The sequence below is a fragment of the Triturus cristatus genome, chromosome 9 (assembly GCF_964204655.1).
Source record: "Triturus cristatus chromosome 9, aTriCri1.1, whole genome shotgun sequence".
NCBI lineage: Eukaryota > Metazoa > Chordata > Amphibia > Caudata > Salamandridae > Triturus > Triturus cristatus.
The window spans coordinates 800505888-800529904 of NC_140592.1; the positions used below are offsets into that span (position 1 = coordinate 800505888).

At 40.6% G+C, this 24017-nt stretch overlaps 1 protein-coding gene across 1 annotated transcript in view; it reads left to right on the forward strand.

Annotated features, from left to right (window-relative positions):
* The window catches only part of RHOJ (ras homolog family member J), a 540570-nt gene that overhangs the window by 454293 nt on the left and 62260 nt on the right, over positions 1-24017 (forward strand). The window contains exon 3 of the mRNA XM_085626197.1: positions 14495-14659. Coding sequence (XP_085482323.1) covers positions 14495-14659 — 165 coding nt within the window. The remainder of the gene's footprint in view (positions 1-14494; positions 14660-24017) is intronic.

Here is a 24017-nt window from a genome sequence, read left to right on the forward strand (position 1 = left end):
TTCAAAAGTACAGCTGGGATGGGCTGTATGGGTGAGTTAGTGTGTGTATGGGTGTGTTGGTGAGTGAATGAATGTCTCACTGGTATATGTGTGAGTAACTACATATGTTTTAAGGCATTATATTTGAGCTTTGGAGTATATAAATGACTATACGTGAGAGTAAGTTATTTGAAGAGTGGGTGTATAAAAGAGTGTCTGCTTGTATCAGTGATTGTAAAAGACAGTAAGTATGTGTTAGTATCCGCATAAATAAGTGATGTGGTGTGTGTATAAATAACGCAGTTGGTGTGTATAACTGTATACATGAGTAAATGGGTATGTGATTGATTCTTTGCATGACTGACTAGGTGTGTGAGTAACTCTATAGATGAGTGGCGGACTGTGACCGTATGTATAGGTGTATGAGTGCATATTATAGTACTGTATTGATGAGTAACTGCATGTATACGTGAGTGGATGAGAGTGTAGACCTAGGAAATAGTGGGTGATATGTAGTATCTGGCATTGTTGTGTGTATGGTTTCAAAGATAGTAGTCTGTATTTTAGAGTGCCTGTATCAAAGTTTATATTAGGCAATCAGTATGTGCATCAGATTTTCAGGTGGATGATGTCATTAGTGATGTCATTTGAGATGTCATCAGTGATGTAACTGACCATGTCATGAGTGATGTAATATGTGACGTCATCACCAGTGCATTGCGTGCGCGCGAGTTATAGTTAGCTCAACTAACTATAACGGGTGAAATTCTCTGGTTTTATATGAGTTAAATGTCCAACTAACTATAACGTCCCTGAAACCTATGGTTTTTTTCAGTGAATTTCTAAGGTTTTTTTAAATGCTAATTCCTAACTATAACGTCTGTAAAACCTATGGTTTTTTCAGTGAATTTCAAAGGTTTTTTAAATGTTAATTTCATATTTTAATATTTATAACCCCTATATTTTTTCTATTTTTTTTTGTAAGATTTTGGAACTCTATTATCCTTTTTTTTATTTGGAAAATATGTAATGTTTTGTATCTTCATAAAAAAAGTATGTATATTGTTTTTTGTTTTTTTTTTAGAAAATGCAAGTCCCATACTGGTAGTGTACCGAGCTCCATCAGCACGAGAATCCTATCCGCCATATTGCTAAACTCGTAAAGGATGCACATTTCATATCCAACGGGTTCGTGGCACCGCGTCCCGCGTAACATCATATACGTATGTGGTCGCGCCAGCTGCTACTTTGGTATGCGACTGGTACGCAGTACCAAGCCGCGCCTTACATCATGTACGTATGGGGTCACGCCCACTGCACCTTGCGTATGCGACTACTTCACGCTGCCAGGCCCTGTGTTACATCATAAATGTATGGTGTCATGCTGGGAACGCCATTCCCTCATTTCTTTTTTATCTCAAAACTATATCTAAATAAGTTTCAAGTGTATATGAGAACAAGCGATAATCTAAAATATTTTAAACATTTATATATTTCTAACTGTAATAAACTTCTATTATGGTAAATATATTTTCTCAAAATCGCGTCAGATGCGGCCTCCTTGCGCGCTCGGTGCGCGATTGCCATGTGACCTTAAAGAAAAGCATTTAATTGTTTCATAACATTTCCCATTGTAACAGTTGGAGGACCCCACCCATTTTAGTCATTCTCTCTACAGTGTTTGATGAGAGACTCCTCCTCCGCTTACAGAGCTTTTTTTAAAACTTTTTGCTATGTACACATATCTGACACTACACACAACATGCAACCATCATCTTCATCAATGCTCATGCTCTGTAAGGTAGCCTTCTACCTGTGATAGCCATGCATGTAAAAGTTACATAACAGAACTTTCCCCACTGCCAGATATAATATGGTTGCATAGGCTGTCCACAGCTCAATGTAATGTGGTACGGCCCAGGGGCAGTATTATGCATAGGTAATGAAGACACGGACACAGAGAGATAATGGTAGTGGGTACGGGCACGTGCGCTCAATTCCTCTTTATTACCAGGGTCACATATCCAGTGACGTCCGTACTTGATAAGTACTATGACTTTCTCAAGGCTAATAGCTGAATGTTATTAATTCCAGAATCCAGTACAAAAATATACCGAAGGCAAGCTATCAAATCAATTGGAAATCTCCACAGCATAAAGCCGAAATTTACATCGGTTCCAGGCGATTGATGTATCAATAAACTCTATATTCGTCAAAGTTAGTCAAACTTAAAATGTAGATTCACACTGGATTAGAATGTAAAGAATTTGCGAAGGACCGTGTAGGAAATTATCCGCAGTAAGTAACGCGCTTGGTAACGCGAATCAAAGAGTCCTGACCCTACGCTGTGGAGAATTTCAATTGATTTGATAGCTTGTCTTCGATATATTTTTTACTGGATTCTGGAATTAATAACATTCAGCTATTAGCCTTGAGAAAGTCATAGTACTTATCAAGTACGGACGAAACACGTGTTGGCAGTTTTTGGATATTGGATATGAATCTACAAACCAATAAAGATAACGTTGAATATTGAAGCCTTGACTATTTTTCATCTTATCCGGTGGAACTGTGGAATACCTTACATTCTTTAAGGACTCTTGTATATATATTCTGTACTTACTTAACATCAACAAGTTATACTGAGTATGGGTGTGCACAACTAGCTGGCATTTTGTCTGGTAACTATATTGACAGGTTGATTCATCAACTTGCCATTGGCACTTTTGATTAGTAAGTGCTTACAGCTGTCCCAGCACCCCGCTATACTTATAGCAATTGTTTATCTATTACGCCAATTGACTGGATCTGTATGATACTTGTTCTTTTTTGATGTGTGGCCTCTCTTTATTGGGAACACTACTACCTTTCTTTGTATTTACATATCCAGTGATGTCTGTGCTGAATGCGTGTGGGGTGAGTGTAAACCAGCCCTCAGGGAATGGTTGCTGCTAGCATCAACTACAACAGTAATCATTGGATCACACACAGAGATTCAATAATAAAAGGGGCAATAGTTTGTGCTGCAGTAAGGTAGGGACACTAGAAATAATACGGAAAAGATTCTATCGTAGAAGAACCATAACTTGTGGTATACTGAGATACAGGCAGTAGATCTGAAATAATACACAAAAAGATTGTATCATAAAGGGTCCATCAGGTCTAGTGCACTCAGATAGCCACATCAAAAGCATTCAGCATGTGCACAGCCAGCGATAATGCGTGCTGCGGGCGGGCTGTACAAGGAGCAATGTCTGTTGCCTACAACACTACATCATTTGCAATAGTGACTCGATCTGAATTGTAAACACTGCTTTCTGCAGTGTAGGCCAGAGAGCGGTCAGCAAAGGCCCACAACCACGTGGCGTTGACTTGAGCTGTCCTGTTTGCAGTACACGAAGAAAGAAAAACCGTGTGCGGACCCTGCGCTGATGCGTATGCGTGGTGCGGACAGAGCTCACTGGAGCAATGTCTTTTGCCTACAGGACTGCATCATCTACAATAGCGACTCGATCTGAATTGTGAACATTGCTGTCTGCAGTGTAAATTGAAGGCAGTAGTGAGCACAGTCTTCCATGAATACTTTTTCTCACTTCCTCTTCACAAAATACAACAACATAAATTACACAAAACTCTGCAATAAATAAATCAAAACAATTCGAATTGCAATCTCTGCTGTCCACTGTGTACACTGTTATTCAGTGTTCTTTACCACTACCAAGAAGAATTTGGTCATTGTACTAGACCTATAAGTCATCTTAAAAAACGTCTTCAACCAAGTATACTAAAAGGCTATTGTGTACATTTCAATAGACGTTGTAGTTAGTTGCCTACTGGATTCTGTAATTAAACAATCACCACTCGATCTGAATTGTGAGCCCTGCTGACCGCAGTGTAGGCCAGAGGCAGTGGTCATTAATGCCTCACAACCACGTGCCGTTGGATTCGGAAGCACGGAGTTGGTTGCACCTGATCGGAGGGGGTACACACAAATCATCACAAACTTTAACTTCTGACATCCTCAATCACAGAATCAAGACCCCGTTTCACTGTTCTGACCTGCTGTACCATGGTGTACTCCACCCACTACAATCAGCCAAGCCCAATAATCATGTGCAGCAGTTAGCTACGGAAGCACGGAGGAAGTTCTGTAAAAAACAACAAGCAGTAGGTAATATCGGACATCGTCCATTTTGGGATTAAGACACCGTTCCACTGTTGGGACCTAGAGTTGGTTGCACCTGGTCGAAGGGAGTACCTTCATCTCCATTCTCACATAGAGTTCTTACATCGTCCATTGTGTAATCAAGACCCCGTTTCACTGTTCGGACGTGCTGTACCGCGGTGTACCCCACCGACTGTAGTCAGCCAACCCGAATAATCATGAGCAGCACTTAGCTACGGAAGCACAGAGTCTGATGCACCTCAACGGAGGGAGTTCTGTGAAAACCAAGCAGCACGTAGTATCGTACATCGTCCATTTGGGATCAAGACACCGTTCCACTGTTGGGACCTAGAGTTGGTTACACCTGGTCGAAGGGAGTACCTTCATCTGCACTCTCAGATGCAGTTCTAACATCGTCCATTCTGGGATCAAAACTCTGTTCCACTGTTCGGACCTGCTGTACCGTGGTGTACTCCAGCGACTGCAGTCAGCCAAGCCCAATGATCATGTGCAGCACTTAGCTACGGAAGCACAGAGTTTGATGCACCTCAACGGAGGGAGTTCTGTGAAAACCCAGCAGCAGGTAATATCGGACATCGTTCATTTGGGATCAAGACACCGTTCCACTGTTGGGACCTAGAGTTGCTTGCACCTGGTCAAAGGAAGTACCTTCATCTGCACTCTCAGATGCAGTTCTAACATCGTCCATTGTGGGATCAAGACACCGTTCCACTGTTGGGACCTACAGTTGGTTACAGCTGGTCGAAAGGAGTACCTTCATCTGCACTCTCAGATGCAGTTCTAACATTGTCCATTGTGGATCAAGACACCGTTCCATTGTTGGTACCTGTTGGACTATTGTGTTAGTAGTATACAGAGCACTCCACGGTGCTGGGCCTCAGGCTGGCCGTTGTCTGCCTGTGTAGCGGTGTCCAGCGTTGATCTCAGGAGCCTTCCCAGCTCGCAGACCTCGGCCCAGGAGATTCTGCCGGCACGTGGTCGGCTCTCTTTCACATACGGCGCTGTCGAAAGGTGAACTGTGGGGCATATGTGTGTGACAGCGGCCATGACGGTTTCTGGGTACCAGCAGGCTGAGAGCATTCTTCTCGCAGCCACCTTCGCTCACAGCGTCAGCCTCATGGCGGTGTAAGCTGCACAGACCTGACAGACATGTTCGCCATTCCGGAAGAGAACCACACCCAGAGAAACGTGCCTTTTATTCATACCCCTACGCTAGCCTTGCGTACGTCGAGCCAGCCCACTATGCTAAAGATTTGGGGATGAGGGAGCACGTACGCGCTATGCTTTCGTAATCTTCCCTACTGACTGTACTATCATGGTTGCATCCACTGTCCACTTCACTCAATAGACCATCTGCGTATCTTCACATGTACATGTCTGTGCTCTGCATACTCAAGTCTCTCTGACATATCCCCTCAACACTTTGCATTGTATAGTTTTATAATCGAGAATCACTTGCCACCTTTGCACATACTTTGCTCCCATCTCTCCCCTTATTCTGCATTGTGTGGCAGAGGTGCTATCTTTGGTTTGTGTACATGGCTAGCCATGGTTCCCACAGTACGTAGTGTTGTTGTGTCTGCTAGGTGTACATGTTGTTTGTCATGTTGTATGTGATTATATAAGGTAGCATGTTTATTTACGAGCAGTGGTTTCTCCCATTTACATATCGCTTTCTTAAAGAGGATACCAAAGTTTTTCTCACTGGTGAAAATTGGGACCACAATGGCAGTCATTCATTACTATGCAAGAATGTCCAACTGCATAACGCTTCTAGGCTTACGGCCCCCAATCTTGCGTGCTTTCTTAAAAGCATGCCAACTCCCACAATCAGACCAACATTCACACAGCTTTCTAAAGGCAGTTATCTGCTTCTTAATAACTTGGACTGCTACACAATGTGAGCTGGCATACCGTATATCCTTACTGTTTCAAACCGGATAACTCCCTCTGGATATCTCTATTCCCACCCACACAAAGTAACTCCCAAAGTTCAACTTGGCCTTCAATACCCACTTTGAAAACAGATTTTATTAAACGGAGCAAACTGAAAGCACTTTTGTTTCAAACAGAAGTGTCCCTCACTTCTCCAAAAGTAATTTATCGACTGCAGATAGCACGAACTTTAAGTAAAATACACTCCCTTTTAAATACGAACTTCCCATTACACTTTGTGAATTGTTACACAATTTTCAACACATCTGACATTTAAGGTCTGGCACACCTTTTTAACACTGTCTCCTCCGGCCTTCTCACAGACTTTCAAACTGTTTTTAGACTAATACCAGACTTCCTTCATTCATAACAGGAACAGTGCCCATAATTCTTGCTCTGTTTGCGGCCATCCTACTACTATTTTAGCTTGTTACAAATGGCTGCTCTCCCTGTGGTAACCAGCATGTCCGACAGAATACGCTTCTACACGAAGCTACATCAATACCGTGAAACAATGGAACAACTTTTCGGCTGCCTGCCTCTATCTATTATCGGAGCCAGCTACAACATGACATTTATTTACACATATACAATCTGCGTGCAACCATCTTTTTATTGTAAAGCTTGCCCAATCGACTGGCAAATGGATCAATGCCTTGCCAACATCCCAGCAAATGCTCCCGATATCCAGCAGGTAATGGAGTATCTTGAAAACCATGAACTTGATTGTTCGGGCAGTGGAGCAATGGCGGACGCAACGCAAAAAGGTATCCTGGCGGAATGGGATTTCTGCGCAGCCGCGAAAGATCTCCTTCAATGTGCGACCTTTGACAACATCGCAGATTGCCTGCCAATTCAAATTGTCGCTCCAACATTCGAGGAACATTACTGTCCTTTCGAGGATATGAATTGGATCGCTTCGCTTTTCTCACACAATGGCAACAATCGCCTCTTGGAACATTGCGCATCTCAAGCCGTTGAAGAACTTCCGGACTGCAATCTCCAAGACTTGTAAGAAATTCACTTTATTCTTGGATTGATTATTTCCAACTTTTTTGACATTTTCCTATAAAATGTTTTAATACACTTCAATTGAACTATTGTCATATAATAACTTTCTAAGTAAGCTTAGGCATTTGAACTGTGTTTTCATTATTGGCCCTTACGTCTCCACACTAACCAGGGATGGATGATGTATGGCCTATGCAAATACGCTATTTACTTGCTAAATTAGCCTAATCCCGACATCCATTTTGAAACCATATCTATTCTTTGTACACACGTCTCTCTGCCTGCCTGTTATCCACAAAGCCCTTACACACAAATTAGCTCATCCTCCGCCTCTGTTCACGAGCTGGCGATCAAGAAAAAAAAACATGGCATTGTTTAGGAACTGGTTGGCACAGTGTGTTAATCCTATCCTACCTTTATTTTCATTCTACAATTTACAGTCATTCATGTCTGATAGGTATTGTTTATGTGACATGGAACTGTAACATGTAATGTGGAATTGACTGATGCAGGAGCTTAGGTTTGAATACAGCAGAAGCAGTTGGAGTTTGCCTCAGCTGGATGCCTTAGCTCTTGCACCAGTGGTTCCATTTCATGGCACTTAAATAAAGACACTTTTTATATAACTTGCAGACTCCATCGCTTTATCCCACACAGCCACTTTCTTAAACACACCGGATTTCACCATTTGTCTTCTGTGGCATTGCAACCTTCTGCATTATATTCTTCACGATTATTTCTTTATTCCTGCTTGTTAAAACACTCCATTCGAGTCTTCAGACCGGTAGGGGTGAGTAGTTTGCTTCCCTCTCCCGCTATAGTCTAAACCCATACTAACAACACTTGCACAGCTATGCTACAGCGGCCAGTATGCTACAGCACCCAGAGCACATCAGTTTACAGCAATCAGCTCACGGTTTCATCCCCGAGTGTACCGGCACCTCACCTCAGCACCATCTTACTCTGGGCAAAACAGCACTTTCACACTGCTAGGGGTGAATACTTCGCTTCACACTCCCTCTATGGCACACCCTAACCACCCAACAGAGCTCACAGCGCTATAGTCTAAACCCATACTAACACCACTTGCACAGCTATGCTACAGCGGCCAGTATGCTACAGTGCCCAGATCACATCAGTTTACAGCAATCAGCTCACAGTTTCATCCCCGAGTGTACTGGCACCTCACCTCAGCACCATCTCACTCTGGGCAAAACAGCACTTTCACACCGCTAGGGGCGAATACTTCGCTTCACACTCCCTCTATAGCACACCCTAACCACCCCACAGAGCTCACAGCGCTATAGTCTAAACCCATACTAACACCACTTGCACAGCTATGCTACAGCGGCCAGTATGCTAGAGCACCCAGAGTACATCAGTTTACAGCAATCAGCTCACGGTTTCATCTCAGAGTGTACCGGCACCTCACCTCAGCACCGTCTCACTCTGGGCAAAACAGCACTCTCACACCGGTAGGGGTGAATACATCGCTTCACACTCCCTCTGTAGCACACCCTAACCACCCCACAGACCTCACAGCGCTCCTACCCTCCTCTTTTCGCCCTTTTTTTTCCCTTACTCGCTTCAACAGCATCACAAAATGGCTGCCAACACTTCCTAGTTTCAACCACTCGCACCGCTCGCAGCCAATAAGCAGCAAGCTTGTGCTCGTAACCCCTCAGCCAATCAGAAGGCAGAATTGCCAAATATCGATATCTGTAAATTTCGATACCTCTCCAAAACTACTGAACCTATTTACACCAAATAAACAAAAGCGTGCTTTCTAGACCAAGACCCTTCTCCCTGCCAAATGTGGGGTAATTCTGTTCACCCATTCGACCTGTAGCCTGGTCTAAAGTTTCCTATGGAAATTAACATGGAGAAAACACGTTTTGGGACCCCCCTTTTTTCTCACCCCCTTGACGATTCACCCCCAAACTTTCAACATAGGAGCTGATATGAACAAAGAATTAGTTTGGAAAATTTCATGAAGATTCATCAAACGACACCAAAGTTATAAGCAAAACAAAAAATGTTCTTCCTATGGAAACTTGGTCCTAACTATAACTACCTACTGGCGACCGCCAGTAGGTAATATATATATATATATATATATATATATATATATATATATATATATATATGCTTCAAAGGTAAAGCCCCACTCCGACTTCTGTGCAAACACAAAACTTTATTCGTCTGAAGCAGCATATATATAACTCAAGTCCTGGCCGGTTTCGGCGTCACCACGCCTTGCTCACAGGTGAGTTCAATAATTACCATGTGGTCACGAGGCCATAGGTTCAACTACAGCCCCCAGCATGCATCATCGTTGCTTAGTAACGATGATGCATGCTGGGGGCTGTAGTTGATCCTATGGCCTTGTGACCACATGGTAATTATTGAACTCACCTGTGAGCAAGGCGTGGTGACGCCGAAACCGGTCAGGACTTGAGTTATATATATGCTGCTTCAGACGAATAAAGTTTTGTGTTTGCACAGAAGTCGGAGTGGGGCTTTACCTTTGAAGCATTGAACATGCAGGCTTCTCCGCTCCTGCAACCTTTGAGTCCACCCTGCAGAGTCGGTGGCCCCCAGTAAACGGAGGATGTTGTCTGGATATATATATATATATATATATATATATATATATATATATATATATATAAATTTATATATATTTTTATATTTAACAAATTAAACATATTAACTATAACTAAAAATTAGCAAACATATACACAAAACAAAAACATATATGTAACATAATTCAAAAACTAAAATGAATATAAAAATAGTTTCAATTAATACTGTGAACTAAATATAGAACTATATACATTTTCAAGGCATATAAATCTGTCTCTATATATATATATATATATATATATATATATATAGAGAGAGAGAGAGAGAGAGAGAGAGATGCCTTGAAAATTAAAGATATAAAAACACTATCTAAGCATTTTGTAAAAAAATGCATTAATATGAAAAATACATTACAAATTAAAATTGACCATTTATTAACACAAATTGTAATGGCACTTAATTAAAATGTTTTGATTAGTATAAAAACAAAAAAAGAATTTAAATAAGTTATGACACTTTTTGTATAAATAATACACACTTGAAATACAAATTTTTAAAATAATAATAGAAGAACAGCAAAAATCAAACATAACCAGCACTAGTAAAAGTGTTAGACTTCAAAGTAGTCACCTTTACCATTCTAACTCCAATATGAACAAAAGTAGGAAAAGTGTTTGTTTTTGGAGGAGTAAAATTTACTATTCTGACCCCATTGTGAGCAAAAGCAGGTAAGGTGTCGTACTTTGGAGGGATTAGTTCACTATTCTCACTCCAATCTAAGCAACAATAGGGAAAGTATTGGGCTTTGTAGGAGTTTGATTTACTGTAGTAGGGAAAGTGATGGACTTTGGAGGGGTTAGGTTTATTATTCCCACTCCAATCCAAGCAACAGTAGAAACCCATTGGGCTTTGGAGAGGATAGATTTACTGTACATTTTCCAATCTAAGCAGCAGGATGGAACGTGTTGGACATTGGTGGGGTTAGATTTACTATTCCCACTCCAATATGAGCAAATGCATGAAAATTGTCGGGCTTAGTAAAGGTTAGATATATCATTTCAATTCCTAATTATTATTTTTTTAATTAAAAAACTATATACAGAAAAACATAGACATATTAAAACATATTGCAAATAAAAATAAATGCATTATAAATAGATTAAATGTTTAAGTAATTGAAACAAATCATACAAAAATTATTCAGCAAATATTAAACAAAATAAATAAATTGCAAGTAAATGCACTACCCTCCACACTACCCAAAAAAAACTAAAAACCTCAAAAACCTTTAAAATAAATGATAAACAGAAAATAATAACAATAGAATAGTAATCAAATAAACAAATAAAATTAACATAAAAATAAATATAACATTTGTTTTAAATAGCTCATTATAAAATACACTTATCATGAATAAGACATTCATTAAAATACAACAACTAATTGTTAGAACACATGTTAGAACAAGTAATCAATTTAATAATTGTCAAATATTTAATTAACATAAAAAATGTAAAAAAAACAGCATTCATAAATTAAATTACTTCCCATCCTATTCCCCTATAAACCCAACTGGTAAATTATGAATTAGTAATTAAACTATAGAAAATTAAAATGACTTATAAACAATCAAAAGCACACTTAATTATTTAAAGTAATAATTAATCAATTAACTAATTTACTCAATTAATAAAAAAATCAATATTTGAACACTGAAGATGAAAAAAGTGAAAATGAAATTAAATTTATTAAGATCACTAAACCTGAAGGTATCAAAGCGTGAAGCCATGTTCTGAGACAAAGGCCCATTGCTGGGGAAACGCACAGAAAAAAGAACTATGCAAAAACAAAAAGACAAAAGAAAAATAAGACAGAAACCTGCTACTATGTCTAAAACTATAGTAACAAAAACTATGAAGAAAAGATCCAAGTTTTGAGATGTTTTCTGAAAGAAGAAAAAAACTCAATTTTGCAATCCATGTAGGAAGAGTCTTGCAGCAGCAACAGAAAAGGAGCTTCCACTCCATCTAGCCTTCCGAAACCCCGGAACAATCCCCTTTCTGCTTGATGCTGATCTCAAAGGCCTACTTGGCACATACCATTGAAAAAAACAAAATACTGTACTAAGAGCTTTGAAACATCGCACATTTCCTGACTGGAAGCAAGTGGAGATTTTGAAGGCCATCTCTGACCGAGAGATATTTAACGGTATGCAAAAAACAACATGCTGACAAGTTTAGAACAAGCTGGAGTTTGTTCAAAGAAGAGTTGTTTAAATTTAAGTACAATGCAGTGCAGTAATCTAATCACGAAGTTATCAGCACAATGGCCACTGATTTCTGAAGTTCTGCAGGAATGAAAGTAAAAATGTTCCTTAAGGTTTTAATGATATAGAAACAGGTACTACGAATACGGTTAACCTGCATGTTGAAATTCAAGGATTTCTCAAAGAGAACCCTAAGGTTCTTAACTGACTTCACAGGCATGGGGACAGGGCCACGTGGTTCGGGCCACCTTAGCTCCGACCAAACACCATAACCCTGGTTTTATCTGGATTTATTTTTTTAAAGTTGTCTCTCGTCCAGCTGCTAACACCAGCAATGCAATGTTTAAATTTATCAGTCATTAACGGTAAACAGTCTGTAATTGACACAGTGATTTGTGTGCCATCCGCATAGGACAACACCTGAAAGCCAAATGACCTCACCAAAGCTGCAAGGGGTAAACATAAAGATTAAAAAGAGCAGGGCTAAGCAAGGAGACCTGTGGCATCCCACACGGTAAACTAAATGCCTTGACACTGAATTGTCCACAGCTAACAATTTGAAGCCTTTCTGTAAGGAAGGAATGAAGGAGATCAAGTGCTATGCAGTCCCTACCTAGATGTTGTAGCCATTGAACCACGCATGTAGGCGAGACTTTATTGAAGGCTGCCAATAAATCCAGTATGACCAACATAGCAGCTCTGCCCTGGTCCACCTGGCTTCAAATACAGTCTGCTGCTATAATAAGCGCAGACTCAGTGCTATGCCCGCTCCTGAATTACTTCTGAGACGAGTACAATAGGTCATGGTCCATGATCAATTTAACGAACTCCTGATTAATTTACTTCTCTAAAAGTTTCGCCGGGGTGGGTAACAAGGATATAAGGCGAAACATTTTCAAAACATCAAGATCTGCATTCCGTTTCTTTGGCTAAGGAATAACAATGACTTCTTTCCAAGACCGAGGAAAGTTTCTGATTTCCAAGATGAGATTAAAAGTCTTCTGTCACTAAGTCCCGTGCCAGCTGCAAAATTGTGGGGGGCACACTGGTCTGACGGTGAACCCGATAAAATACTCATCAAGAATTTCTTAACTTGAGAGGCTGAGATGGGTGTAAAAGCAGGTAGTGAAGCGGCTGCCAGTGAAAAGTTCTGAGCCCTACTGGGATACTCTATAAAATTATAGAAAATTAAAATAACACATTAAAAATAAAAAGTACATTTAAATATTTAAAATAACAATCAGTTCAATAGTTCACATAATTAATTACCAATTAAATATTTAATTTAGCATAAGAATAATTTTAAATATATAGCTATAATGGATAATTCAAATAACTTCCCACCGTATTACCGTACAAACTCAACAACCCACTACAAAATGTTAAATTACTAATTAAATGTAAAAAAATATAAATTACACATTATAACATACAAACTATACTACAACATTTAAAACAATTACACTAAAACTTTCTGCAGGTGGATGCACACAGCACCTGACTGCAGTGGATTCTTGCCACCTCAGTCAGAGTTTGTGTCTGTGATGGTGAGAGCGCAACACATAGCTTTTCACTTTATTAACCACTGAATTATTAAATTCTGAATCAGAGTACCAGGATTCAAACTTGTGACCTGCAAGTACTAAGTTAAATTAGCGGCTACCTATAGTTTGATCCAAATTTAGAAAGATTAACATTTAGACACTAGAATTACAAATACATTTTTTGGTGCTGGTTGATAACTGTAAGGAGAATAGGACCTTTTGTCAATGCTACTGGTCTTGAGAACCTTCATCTGAAATGGTCTGCAAGCTTTTGTCAACAGTACTGCGCTGAGTCGAAAAAGTGCCTAGGTTTATAAATAATACAGACAAGGTAAGCAGCAAACTGAAATATGACTAAAGGTTGAGACTGTGTCCTACATTTCCTTTGGAAAAGAAAGCAGGTGTGCCTCCAACTTCCAAAGCATTGAAGCTCCGTTCAACTTTTGTGACACAAAGGTACATATAATGGAATTACTAAACCAAACGTAGCTGTCCATTCACATCACCAAAGATGGCCAAACCAGAGAAAGCTCAGGCCCGCTATGAGAAAAGGTTACCTATGAGGCTATCATGGAGGATTTTGTATAATTGTGGGAATTCCTGAATTCAGGGCTATTGCGCTGTTGTTGTCTCACACCATGAATTTACATTTTAATGGCAATGTGCAGTATGTCTAAAAGTATGCACAGTAAGGCACACAATTTCCGTGCCTGGGCCAGAGAAACATAGGCGCTCACTCACATTAAGGTGGAGATCATCTTTAATGTGATGTTTATCCTCTAAAACTCTCCCCATAGAGACCAGTATGTTTAATGTGTGATTTCACACACCAGCAATCTAACGTGAATATGAAAGATTCTACTTGCAAGTTACAGAAGACTTTTTCATTTAGAAATATGCCGTCGCTGTTCGTGGTGATGAGTTGCTATGTACACATTTCTTGTTTTTACTCGAGATCATATGTGCCTCTTCTCTCCTTTCTCACAGGAAGATTACAATCAACTGAGACCTCTTTCTTATCCCAACACAGATGTATTTCTGATCTGTTTTTCTGTGGTAAACCCTGCTTCTTACCACAATGTCCAGGAAGAGTGGGTGTCTGAAGTTAAGGCGTGTATGCCGCACGTGCCCTACGTTCTCATTGGAACTCAGGTATGCAAACAGGTGTTGATGCACAAAAGGTAAACTTCTGAAAAGTACTTTTACAACCGGTAGCGGCTGGTCTCGTGGCAGAGTGGTGGTGTGGGGAAGGATATGGGGGGAACGGGCGAACGACAAAATAAACAAAAAAAAGAAAATAACTTACCTGCTCCTCGCCGATCACCGCTCTACTCCTTCCTGCTGGATACGTGCTGAGGCTCCCAGACTCCCCATGGCCAATCCAGCATGAAAGAAGGGCTAGGATTGGCCTCAGCAAACTTGTTTTCTGCTCCAAAGGGGACTGGGAGCCTACGCCCGCTGTTCTCTCCACCCGGCAATGCAACTCAGGTTGGGGAGAAGTCAGAGCATGACGGTTTGGCCAAGACAGCCGGCCCACTAATCCCCTTCGGTGCCTGTCATGGCCCAGCCCCACCCTCAGCTCTGTCCAGAGAAAAAATAAAATTATAATAATACTCTTTTATTATCATTTTATTTTTGATTTCCCTCAGCTGGCCAACAGGGGGGCATTGCTCCTTCACCATAGCAGAGGAGCCGCTGCTGTTTACAACTCAAAATGAATACTGCAAACCTCGAAAATACACCATTGGTCACAAAATATCTGCCAAGATTCCTCCAGAAGCTCATCATTACTCTATTTGAGAAAGAAGAGGTAATGATACAATAACATCGTATATCGTATATACTTTAGGTCTGCATCAAGTGTCTCTCCTACTTTTTTCATTATAAAACTATAATTTGGGGTGTGCACTGCAAAGAGGGCTTTTAAACATAAGCAGCAACCTATTGTAGGGAATCAAATGAAACAAGGTACTCGCTCGATATATTTTACTAGAACGTGGCAACTATCCCAAGCAGGAAGATGGTGATGACATTGTCGAAACTGGAACTGCAAACATGGTAACTCCTCATATGAAAGAGCAACATCATTAATGGGTCACCTCGCGACCTTATGAGGAAGGATCAGTAGCAGTACTACAAGAACACTGTGGCTCACACATGATGCTTGCCAACCTGCACAGGCTGTCTCAGGCATTTCACTCCCATTCCAGTTCACACCAGGCTTCCCTACCACACACCCTTTTCTCCTCCTGTTTCCTATCAGTAATTTTCAGATAGGATAGGATTCATGTATAAATTTTCGTGGGCACTTAAAGGTTCCTGAACATTCGTGAATCAGCCCCATACTGCTAAATAGAAGTACCTGCTGGAGAAAGACAACAAGGTCAGTAGCGGCTGCTGCCTGGAAGCAGCAGTTAAGGGGAAGAGGGGATAGCATTAAAAAGAATTCACTTACACCCGGCCGGCTCCATCTCTCCTGCGTCCTCTTCCTGGCTTCTTGTGAGAAACAGGAAGCACCAGGGCTCCCACATTCCTCCTAGCCAATCACAACGCTGCAATGCAGTGTTGTGATTTGTCTGAGTGCCGTGACACGGAGCTCATCCAGGGGCTGTAAGGGTGGGCATGTTCTCCATGCAGGCTGTAATGCAGCCTGCATGGAGAACAGGGAAAGTGCGAATGACTGTTTTGGGCAGCCCCAAAGGGCCGACCAAACAGTCATTGCACACTTAAGAGGGTTGTACCCTCCTCCCCTGCTCCTCAGCCCTGCCCCATCCCCTCACGCAAGCTGCTGCAGCTGGAGGACAAAATAAAATGATAACAACATTAGTTATTATCATTTTACTTTTTCCTTTCTTTTGCAGCTTCGAGGAAGTGGGGCGACGCTCCTCCGCCTTACCGGAGGCGCCGCGGTCACGACCCCTTTTCCTTTAATTTGTACCTGCATGTGAATGGATAAGGAAAACCCGAAGACATGATCAAGTGTATTTGCCAATGAGGGAAAGAGAGAACAATAGAGGCTGGGGAAGAAAATTCTGAGATTGCAATCCCTGACATTTTATTTTTCAAAGGTGTGTTGCCCCCAGTGTTAATATCATTGGTTCCCCATGTAGTGAGCCCTGGGGTAAGTGAGAAGAGGGAGACAAACTGCCCCAACAACTGCCGGCAGTCTCTCTGCTGATCTAGGGTCAGTGTGGGGGAGCAGCTGACACCCTCCACTGACCTATCCTGCTCTTTGCAAGATGGGAGAGAAGGTTCGGTCTCCTCTTCCACCCCATCTTCAGTTACCAAGAGCATCGTAATCTCAGAACTTTCGAAGTGGGGCTTGAGGAAATTAACATGCAGTACCCTCAACTGCTCCTAGGACTTTTTTTTTTAAGTTCAGTGAATTTTTATTGAAAGAAAATGAGGTGTCTATGTACAATATACAGTATTAAAGTTACATTAATACATTCGAAGTACAAACATCGGACTATAAATATCAATTTGAAAAGGAGAGAAAACAAGGTATGTGAGACATAAATGCCATTGGGATACAAAAAAGAAATTTGTGGAACCTTTAGGAGAATCAAGGTGGTTTAAGAACTTCCTGCTGAGAAGGTTTTAGAATAGAACATCATTTGGCACTAACATCAATATATATTGTGACAGGTGACCACAAATCAAGACGTTTTGTTGCCATATGAATAGGATAAACAAAGGCAGTGTCTAATCTATGATTATGGCAAACCATGTACCACTAGGCCTTATAAGAGATTTTTGTAGAGTCTTTCCAATTAATGGTGATTTACTGAAAGGCAATCGCTAATAGGAAGTCAATAATTTTGACATTAAGCGGAACATCGTCCCAGATAGAAGAGAGGCTACCCAAGAAAACGTGAGAAAAAGAAAAAGAAAATTTGGTATAAAAAATTAAGTTGATTTGAGACCAAACTTGTTTCCAAAAAAATTGTGCATGTGAGCATGAAAATAGCATATGGAATAGGTCAGCATTGGGAGATGAACAAGTACAACAGGTATCTGGTGTGGTTGAGAATCTTTTGCTTAAGATGGCTGGCGTAAATAAGAGTCTGTTGTACACAAAAAATAGCGCTTGCGTGGTGTTTGCTGCCCTGGAGGATTTGCGCATCTTAGTCCATATGCCTTTCCAGAGTGATAATGGCCAGCATGTAGTAAAGTCCCCAAGCTTCTTCCGTTTTAGTCTTTTGTCTAACCATGTCAATGCCTTGCAGGTAGCTATAAATAGTTGAGGCTTTGGGTGCGGTCCTTAATATAGCCTTATAGCCCGCCGTAGCGGGCTATACCGGCTATTAAAGGCCCGCTGCAGCGTTAAAGGCCCGAGCCGAATGCGAGGGACTTTAACAAAAGCAGCGGGACTTTAATAGCGGTATAGCCCTGCTACGAAGGGCTATAAGGCTATTAGAACATTCTGCCACTAGAGGGCAGAATGTTCTAACAAATTAAATAAAGGCTTCTCGAAGCTTGAGGGGATTTAAATCCCCTCGAGCTTCGAGAAGCTATTGTAAAACATTGGAATGTTGCTCTGCGGGCCTTTACCGGCCCGTAGAAGCATGGAGCACTCCATTGTCTACAATGGAGCTCCCAACATTCCAATGTTCTAATAATGTATGAAGGTTTGGGGAGGGTGCTGCGTTAATAGAGGTATCATGTGCCGTGAGGAGGTGAGTATAGGTTTCCAACACAGTTGTTTTGAGTTTGTTATATTTTTGAATAAAGGAGGCTGGTAAGTTAAATAATTGGCTAAGTGTAGCAAATGACAGAAAATTTGACTAAGAGAATAACTGATAGATCCATATCAAACCCCTTTTTTTCCAAGTTCTCCAGTAAAAAGGTTTATTTTGTATTGCCAGGTTTTTATTGTGCCAAATTGTTGAGTTTAGGAAGGAGTCTGTGGTAATGTGAGTAGGAGGGGAAGGTAAATCAAGGAGTTTGGAAGTATGTTTTATTATTGGAGTGGAGACGGATTGTGGCTTACGTGAGAAGGAGAGGTATTCCTGAAATGAAAAGGGATATAAAAAAACACTCTAATAAGGTCCATAGGGGGCAGTTGTCCGTAGAGTCGAGCAGCCAAAGAGAAGCTTGACGTAAAAGGAAAGCTTTTTGGTAACTCTGGAAAATTCACTCCACCTTCTGTTTTGGGGCGTATTAATTTTAGTATAGACATTCGAGGTTTCTTGTTGTTCCACAAAAAAGAGGATAAAATGGAGTTAATTTTCTTAAATAATTTAGTAGAAATTGGGACTGTAATGTTAGAAATAGTATATAAAACTATGGGTGACAACATCATTTTTATAGTGTCTAAGCGACCCCACCAAGACAAATAAAGGGGATGCCATTTCGAGGTTAATTCTGAAATCTTTTGAGTGCATTCATTCATACATAATACCACCATGCCTGAAATTGAGGGTGTGAAGTATAAACCTAAATATTTAATATGATTTGGGCTCCAAGAAAATTTAGAAGCTAGAAAATCTGAACTAAAAGTGTATTTTGTTAAGGGCAGAATTTCACATTTATCATTATTCAATTTGTACCCAGTAATGAGGGAGTAAGATTTTACTTCTGCTAAAAAGGCCGGAATTGAATATCATCAGCATAGGCTGCGAGTTTGATATGGGCATTTGACGTTTGAAATCCATGTATGTTTGGATTTTGACGTAGTTTAGACAAAAATGGTTCCAAGGCCAAATTTAACAAGGAGGAGGAGAGAGGACACCCTTGACGTACTCCTCTACCTAAGTTAAAGAATGGGGAAATCAAATCATTGGCACATACAGCAGCTCGGGGGTTAGAGTAAAGGAGAGATATTACATTTAAAAAATTAGGGCCAAAGCCAAACCATTTAAGAGTATAAAATAGGTATTTCCATTCAACTCTATCAACAGCCTTTTCGGCATCCAACGCAATTGCTGCTAAAGAGTGATTTAGGTGAGAGGATTGGGATAAAACATTCTTAAAAAGTCGTGTATTATCAGTTATAAACCGCCCCTTAACAAAGCCGGATTGTTCTTTCCCTAACAAATTCAGTAGGTATGAATCTAAACGTATGGCTAGAGCTTTAGAAAAATAATTGTAATCAATGTTGACCAGGGAAATGGGCCTATAGTTTTTACAATACTTAGAGTCTTTACCTTCTTTGGGGATAAGACTGATATGTGCTTCCAAAAAAGAACCAGAGGATTTATTTGAAGAGCAAAAAAAATGTATAGGAGAGTGCAGCTTGGGTATTAAAAGATTAGAAAAATGGAAATAGAATTCAACAGTAAAACCGTCCGGGCCAGGTGCTTTGTCTTTTTTCAGGTTTTTAAGAGCTTTTAAAAGTTCTTGATGGTTAAGGTCTGATTCCAGGGGAGACAGATCCGGAGGGTTGTGTTGGGATCTTTTAATGTTTGAGAAAAACTGTGATAAAGTGTGGTCCGTGGGTTGAGTTTCCGATGTATATAAGGATTTGTAAAAGAGAGAGAACTCATTCAAAATGTCGGCATCTTAAAGTTTTAAGACATTATGTTCATTATAGACAGACTCAATGTTCAATTTGTTTTGCCTAATTTTTAAGTAATTGGCTAGTATTTTCCCTGCCTTGTTTTTACCGTCATAAAACTTTGCGCTGGACTTTAACAAATAAAGTGAGGCATCCTCTGTTGATTTCTTATTAAATAGCAAATTGGCCTTTATAAGAGCCAATTCAACATTCTTTTAAATTAGAGACATAATATGAGTGTTCCAGTTTCTTAATGTCTTGGAGAAGATCCCTAGTACTCTTGCGTGCATTTTTTCATTTTTTTGCAACAAAACGAATAATAAAGTCTCTTGCTGAGGCTTTAAAAGCATCCCAAATAGTCGAGAGTGGCAAAGACTTTGTTTGATTCATCACAAAGTAATCATTAAAAAAGGAAGTGAAAGCAGCAGTGAACTTTGGGTCTAAGAGAAGCGCGTTGTTAAAGCGCCATCTTCTTGGGGCGTTAATTGTGGGCAATATATCAAAGCCAATTGAAACGGGTGCATGGTCCGATAAAAGGATGGGACCAATTTCAGCATGTGTAAGGGACTGCAAAATGTTGTGGGAGACAAATACATAATCAATTCTGGATTGAGTTTGATGAACTGGGCAGTAAAAGATGGTGGTCGGATTGCAAAGGATTGCAAAGGCGCCAAGCGTCAAGAAGTTTATGCTGAGTAATGGTGTGAATAAAAGATTTATGTGGTTTATTGGGGACAAAAGACACTTTAGAAGTTCTGTCAATGAAAGGGTCAAACACCTGATTACAGTCTCCGGCCAATATAAAGTTATCTTCCACACAGCTAGAAAGTTGTTTAGCCAGTGTAGGCCACAAAGAGGCATCTCCTCCAGTAGGGGCGTAGACATTGAGGAAAGAAACTGGAACACCTCCTAGTGATAATTTAACAATGAGCCATCTACCATCTACATCTGATTCCTGTGATATAAGTGTGATTGGGAGAGATATACGGCACAATATCGCAACTCCATTTTGTTTCCCATCACCTTGAGAAAAGTAAATTTCCCCCACCCAACCTCTTTTTAATTTCAGGGATTCAATTTCCGTGAGGTGCGTCTCTTGTAAAAAGACAATATCGGCACTTAGCTTGGCCAGGTGAGTTAAAACCCTCTGTCTCTTTATGGGAGAATTGAATCCCCTAATGTTCCATGAAACTAATTTCAGTGACATAAAATATCAAAAAAGAATAGCGATAACAATAGGAAATGATAGTCCAATTCCGTGAGGTGCAAAAAAAAAAAAAGAGTATGAGAAACGAGAAGAAGAAAATAAACGTGCAAAATAATCCTGAGCCAAACAGGGGTAAAAATAGCAGATGGCTGAGACCAGAGATAGAGCTCAGGTAGAGCAGAACCACGAGACATAGGTAAGATGTATAGGTAGCAAAAGGACTGAAAAATAGAAAAAATCTGATGTATTGCGTGAGATAAAAATACCAATGTAGAGATGACAAAAGAGGTAGAAATATTAAAGACACCATGAGAGGAAGAAGAAAAGAGCTGTAAAACCAAAGACAGAACAAAAGACAATACAAGTAACATACCTACATAAACGAAACAAGGATGTGAGGGTGGGGGTAACCACAAGTAGCAGAAGAACCATCTAGGGATGACTGAACCGGACCGGAGAAACATCACGCCATAAAGTAAACGTAATTGTAAAAAGCAAAGAATAGCATAATTACCAACAAGTTAGAAAATGAACAAGGAATAAATAATGAATAGGTAAAATAAACTGGAGACAGATCAATATAAACAACAATAAACTAGTGAACTGGTATGAGTAAACTTACAGTGTAAACAAAAGAATAACAACAATATACTATCAATTGCAAGGACTATAATCCCTCCTATAAGAAATTCAAGAAAGTCAAGTAATGTGAGAAGAAGATGATCCCGAAGAATCCATCTGAGCCGTAGCATGAGCGTTGATGAAACTTTGTAGACGTATAGGATCCTCATATGATGTTGTTTTGTTATTATACGTAACTTTAAATAGACATGGGTGATACAAACCATATCTGGCCCCCATGGAGCAGGGATCAGGTCTCATATTGAGGAAAGCTTTACGTTTGGCTGCTGTAGCCTTGGAATAGTCCTGTGCAAAGAACAATGTTGAGCCAGACCAAGAAATTCGCTGGATGGCTTTAGCAGCTGACAGAACTTTCAATAAGTCAGTATATTCAAGAAAGTATAGGATGACTCCTCTTGGGCATTGTGTGGAAGAGGTGTTAGAATAAACTCAGCCCAGCCTGTGAGCGCATTGTATATTCAACAAGGTAGCTTCTGGTAATTGAAGTATCTTAGGAAGGAAGGATTTAAAGAAGCCAATAGGGTCTGCACCTTCCGTCCCCTCCTGCAGCCCATAAATACGTACGTTGTTTCTTCTATTGCGGTTTTCAAGGTCTTCAACCTGCTTTTGGAGTGACGATACCTGGGACTGCAAGGATGCAACGCTCTTGGTAGTGTCAGTGAGGGAGGAAACATTTTGTTCAACAGCCGTGAGTCTAGTGTCAAGTGTGACCAGTTATCCGAAAGAGTTTGAAGCTTGGAGTTGGACAAAAGACCTGAGAGCTCTTATCTCCTGTAATAAGAGTTCCATTGATACTGGAGAAGATGGTTTGGGTGGTGACGGAGGATCTTTTTTCAAGCGCTTAACATTAGATTTTCCTTTCTAGTTTAGAAAATTTTGAGAAAAGTTTTGAGTTTTTGATAAAAGAATGCTTTGACTTAGACGTATTGCAGAAAGTCCCTTTCATCCTTCCCATTACATATCAGATAAATAGAGTGAAGAAATCGAGAAACCAGTCGAGGAGTCAATTAGTTGTGAAAAGCATCCTTTGAAATAAAGTTATGCAGCCAGCGAAACTATTATATGAACTTGTGCTCCACAGAAAGTTCAAAATCATTTGATATGCAGGACTGTAATGGCATCAACTGTGACCAAAGCAGGCAAATTTCAGAATGTTCCTATTCTCTAGTCTCAAAAAACATAGAGGTAATGATGGTGGTATAACATTATGTAGAAGGGTATGCTGGTGGTGAAAATTGAAAGTGAGTACACACCATAAGAAAGCTCAAGAGATCGTTATTCTGTATGCACTAAATCCACAAAATGGCAGTAGCACTCAAATCTCCTCGAGATGCATGGAGTATAACAATGAGGAAATCGTGCTTCCCCGCAATAATAGTTATCAGGAGCAGTCTTAAATCAATTTTGCACATCGTGGGTGAAAGAAAATAAGTGAAAAAAAGCACAACTGCCGCTTGTGGAGGAAGGCAAACATCCACAGCGCGGTAGAAATCAACAAAATGGCGGCCGCGACTGAACTGCCTCGCAACTAGGCATTTACCGGTAAAAATGTGCCTGAATTATGGCGTGAAAATCGTCGGGCAAAATCCTTTCACGGTGAGCTGCTCTTCCGACTTACATTTTGCAAAACAGCTTCGCGGCAGATGATTTCCAGATGCGATTTGCTGAACCGGCTGCGGGAGCCTCACCTAGACGCCGCCATACTCGCCGGGTGCCTAGCCACACCCCCCCCCTGTTCCTAGGACTTTTGAGGTCCACCAGATAGGTGACATTGCTCTTTCGCTCATTTGCCTCTTAGGGCCCAGACCAGCTGTCTTGCAGAGCACAGGGCTCAAGGAGCTTCATCACCCACACTTTTTGGCCAGGCTGGAACGCCACCCGAGTGGCATTCTGGTCATACCAGCATTTCATGTCTTCCTGGCTAGCTTCCAGATTCTTAATTATGTCCATCAACTGTTGTTTTAGCTTCCAGATTCTCCTGGGTGAGTTTCCGGTAGTGGCCTGTTTGGCTGCGAAGGGCCAGCTTGTAGCTGACCACATCATGGGGAGCTCTCCCGGGAGCTTGCTCCAAGCCCTCCTTTACCAAACTGAAAGGCCCTCTCACTGGGTGCCCATACAGGATTTCAAATGTGCAAAAACCAACCCCCTTCTGCAGTACCTCC